The sequence below is a fragment of the Sinocyclocheilus grahami genome, unplaced genomic scaffold (assembly GCF_001515645.1).
Source record: "Sinocyclocheilus grahami isolate Dianchi unplaced genomic scaffold, SAMN03320097.WGS_v1.1 scaffold453.1, whole genome shotgun sequence".
NCBI lineage: Eukaryota > Metazoa > Chordata > Actinopteri > Cypriniformes > Cyprinidae > Sinocyclocheilus > Sinocyclocheilus grahami.
In genome coordinates this window covers 901,352-905,882 of record NW_015505632.1, presented here as the reverse complement: position 1 = coordinate 905,882, position 4,531 = coordinate 901,352, and the positions used below count along the sequence as shown (strand labels likewise).

At 38.5% G+C, this 4,531-nt stretch overlaps 1 protein-coding gene across 1 annotated transcript in view; it reads right to left on the bottom strand.

Moving 5' to 3' along the window:
* Positions 1–787: 787 nt before the first annotated feature.
* Positions 788–4,531, bottom strand: part of LOC107552543 (ectopic P granules protein 5 homolog) — a 12,868-nt gene continuing 9,124 nt past the window's right edge. Inside the window, exons 12-20 of the mRNA XM_016234442.1 lie at positions 4,435–4,441; positions 3,361–3,518; positions 3,115–3,269; positions 2,855–2,995; positions 2,268–2,429; positions 1,961–2,083; positions 1,390–1,655; positions 1,104–1,244; positions 788–941 (exon numbers count right to left, since the gene is read on the bottom strand). Of these exons, the coding sequence (XP_016089928.1) occupies positions 788–941; positions 1,104–1,244; positions 1,390–1,655; positions 1,961–2,083; positions 2,268–2,429; positions 2,855–2,995; positions 3,115–3,269; positions 3,361–3,518; positions 4,435–4,441 (1,307 nt within the window). The remainder of the gene's footprint in view (positions 942–1,103; positions 1,245–1,389; positions 1,656–1,960; positions 2,084–2,267; positions 2,430–2,854; positions 2,996–3,114; positions 3,270–3,360; positions 3,519–4,434; positions 4,442–4,531) is intronic.

Genomic DNA, 4,531 nt, shown 5'->3' with positions numbered 1-4,531 from the left:
TGTTCTTTTAAACTTTCTGTTAAAAATTCTGAAAAGCATATTAGCATATTAGAATGATTTCTAAAGGAACATGTGAAATGGAAGACTGCTGGAATAGCTGCTGATAATTCAGCTTTACCACAACAGAAATGCATTTAATTTTAAAATATATTAAAATGGATAACAGTTTTTTTTGCTCAGTTATAATAATATTTCACAATATTACTGATTTCACAGTATTTTTGATCAAATAAATGCAGCCTTGGTGAGCATAGGAGACGCTCTAAAAATTCTCTAAAATAAACATTTAAAAAGTAGTGTACATTTTTTAATGGGTGAGTTGGATCGGATAATAAAGAAAAAGAGTAACAAATGCCCAGTATATATGTGACCCTGGACCACAAAACCAGTCATAAGTAGCACGGGTATGTTTCTAGCAATAGCCAACATTACATTGTTTGGGTCAAAATGATCAATTTTTCTTTTATGCCAAAAATCATTAGGATATTAACTAAAGATCATGTTTCATGAAGATATTTTGTAAATTTCCTACCGTAAATATATCAAAACTTAAATTTTTGATTAGTAATTTGTATGGCTAAGAACTTAATTTGGACAACTTTAAATACTTAGATTTTTTTTGCACCCTCAGATTCCAGATTTTCAAATAGTTGTATCTCGGCCAAACATTGTCCTATCCTAACAAACCATACACCAATGGAAAGCTTATTTATTCGGCTTTATAATAATAAAATGATATATAATTATAGATTATGTATAAATCTCAATTTAACACATTTAACACATTTCAAAATCCCACCTGGATCACACTGTTAAGGAGTTTGATGTTCTCACATGTAGAGGTGCCAATCAGATGCTGGGCCACCTTCTGTGTAACCTGCTGGGTCACACCCTGTGTCCCACTATCCAGCTGCAAGAAGAGCTGGATACAGCTCAGAAACCTGATTAACATTTAGAGAGAAGCATTAGTATTGCTTACATACCTACAACAACATATTAAATCATTATTTATGCTGTAAATTAAAAAAAAAAAATTCAAGGATGATGTAATGTCTAACGGAAAGTGATAAATATATGACAATATAAAAATAAATGTTCTTAACTGTTCATTTTTGAGCAGGTAGAACTGGCAGTGGTAGACCAGAGGAAGAATGTTTTCCAGTATGTGCACTACAGCTTTGAGATGACGGGACTGAACCATAGTCTTCAGAAGAGAAATTCCATCACTGCAGAACTTCTCCAAACTGTCAAATGCAAAACGTTGAAAATGAATTCATGTCACTAGATTTGGATTTTCATCCAGCTTGGAACATTACTGTTGATGAATCAGTCAGTCTATGGTCAGTACACTTCATCTATTAGAATCAAAAGAGTATATTCCTTCCAAACCTGTGCCCGATGGTGGTCATGTCAATAGCCAGAAAACAGCCGATGGGTATGCCCGCTTTGACTGCTTTGAACACTGGGTGCATGGTGGGAGAGTCTGTGATCTCAGGCACAATGGGAGCGCTGGAGGAGAGACGAGGGCACCAGGCATCCTGAGGACTTATTTTATTGATATGGAGCTTTAGCCTAAGAACCAGATCCCAGGCCCACTGGTTAAAGGAGGATTCTGGAGTCTGGCCGAGCCGCACCATGTTAGCCAGGTAAGACACCTGCAGAGAGTTATGCAGAAAATGTGAGCTGATAACAGTACAAATGGTACTAGGAAGAAAATGTTCATTCTTTGAGGAAACTTTTTAAATATTAAGGGGCTGATCAAACTTTTGGCTATTATTTCGGCTGATGAATGGGGGTGAAGCACTGCAAACTAGGCTTTTTACATAGATTAATACAGTCTGTATTAGCTTCATTCTGCATTAACCCCCCCCCCACACACACACACACAAAAACAAAGCCTTATCAATGCTGATGACAATCAATGTTGATTAAGAGCCTTATTTCACTATGTGAAACATACCTGTTTGATGCCTTCTGAGAGGATTCCACTATATGGTTTGTCTGTGAGATAATTTTGATATGCCTCAATCACCAAAAGTGCGACTTCACTATGCAAAGATGCTGGTAAAATGAGGCAACCATTCTGTTGGTCAGAGAAAGTTATACTTCTTATATACAACACTTAAAAAAGTGAATTAGTTTGTATCAGGCCTATCAACGACTCATCAGAGAATATCACGATTTAGCACAAAAGTACACTATCCAAGGACACATCTGTTAGATAATAAATCAGCGCTTATATTTCCATATTCATGACTGAGACTCACAGGCTGAAATCCCCAGTTGAGGCCCTCTAGTATGATGCAGGCTAATCTGTTCTCCACAGCAGTGAGACTGAAGTTTAACAGCCAATCTCGGATCAACCCCACCTCAGCTCGAGCTGGAGTCCACAAGTGCAGGGGCAACTCCTTGAAAAGGTACAGTGATACCTGGAGAGATAATTATAATCAGGGTAAATAACAGAATGTATCAGTATTTGCTGAGAAAACCCCCAGATCATTCAAAGACATTTTTGTGGCAGAGGAGTTCAACAGACAATTCAAAAAAGTGGCTTTAGAAGTCAATATATTGTTTGTTTTATTTCCCTATCATTGAAAATAAGCCTATCACCGGCTTATAGTTCATAGAAGTCTTATTTACAACAAAATGTCTGCATCTCTTGACATGACTGACACAATTTTAACAAGATTAAGCAGTTCAAATTGTATCCAGAGACCCTGCATTCTGTTTTGCTTCATCTACAACAGCTGTACTGAATGCATATTTAGTGTAGCTTGCTTAATTGTTGTTCTTCATCAATCTCTGCTCAGTTCTTATGTATTTGGTGGACTGATGGGTGCTGTAGTTCACTCACCATGCCCACTTTCTCTATGGTCTTTCTCAATCTGTCCAACAGCACAGAGATGATGTGAGGGTGGGCAGTCGCTATAGCAGCAAGCAACTCACGCCCAACTTTAGAAAAGATTTCACGGGTGGCGATACTAACATAGGACACCTTAACGGAAAGCATAATCAAACATTTATTGCACTTAAAACGTCTGGATGATGTTATGATTAGATGATAGATTCATCATAAAGGTCTTCAGTAAAAGTTCAGAAAAAAAGTCGAGTCACCTCGTAAATCTCTAGCACTATGTTCCTGACAAATTCAGGGTCTATGTCGGTACGTCTGGGCTGGGCCATATGTGCAAATGTTGTCAACAGGCAGATTCCATCTGAGCTGTTTATTTCCGACAGCCAGCACTGAAACTTCTCCTGATGACTTGGTTCTGGACATACATAAAATCAGAAAGGTTGAGAACCAGCGCTGTAAACTATTCTTTTTGTGTTCACCAGCATCAGATGTGCTTGGTGTCTCACCTCTGAGCCCCTGGATACAGTCCTCAGCACTCAGGCTACAGCTTAGCTTCTCCAGACCGTCCATCTCTGCACATTGCATATTGTAGAAGATCTTCCACAGCATGGAGCTGGATAATGTGCCATAAGGCATCTCAGACATGAACAGCCATATGCCCAGTCTGTGAATCAATAAAGGTTTAATTAAATAGACACAGCTTCAGAAAGAGATGTGTATAGTAAAGCAAATCTTTTATTGACAGTAAACATAGGGAGGAGACAGAAAAAAATATGTCGAGAGATGGGGGAATGGGATCAGGGCACAATGTAGGCCAGATGTGAACCTACTTTCTCCCTTGTAGGTCCCAAAGCCTAATGTCTGGAGCATGCTTACTAATGGCACATGGCGCTTTTCCACTGCGTGGTACGACTGGGCTCGGTACGGCTCGGTTCGGTTCGGCTCGGCTCGGTTTGCGTTTCCACTGCAGTTTAGTATCGCTTTAGAGTGGGCGGGATTATTGACATGTCGTTATAGTTGCGCCGCCTCTACTGCCGCGACTCCTAAAAAACTGTTTCATTCCAGCTTGCTCACCTGATGCCCGCCCTCAGTGCTCTCTAAATACCAACAGCTTGCGTGCTTAACACAGCCCATTACAATGTGCCATAATTCCAGCCAATCAGAGACTAGGCTGCAAAATTCTGATTGGCTGCCTTGACAACCAATCACAACATTCCTTGCATTACCTCGACAGCAGAAGAGGAAAAATACAGCGCATGCATAATTATTATGCAAGTTCATATTCTGATCATATTTTTTTCCAAGCACATTTTACCAATTCCAAACGACATCAATCTTAATAACTACTATTAATCTTGTATTTAATCATTTAGAATTTATATAAAATTATTCATGAAGGGTGGAAGTGAAAAATGTCTTATATTCAGGTGTGCATAATTATTAAGCAGATTTTCTTTTACAGATAAAATGAGCCAAACAAGAGATTTAACTCAGACTGGAAGTCAAAAATTATTAAATGCTCATGAGAAATATTAAAAACTAATACAATACTAGAATACTTTTCCATAACTGCAACCTACCTGGAGTCTCCAGAAGTACAAGGTGCCGGGTTCTCGGAGACTTGGGTTAAAAAAATTATATATATATATATATATATACAGTGGGGCAAAAAAGTAT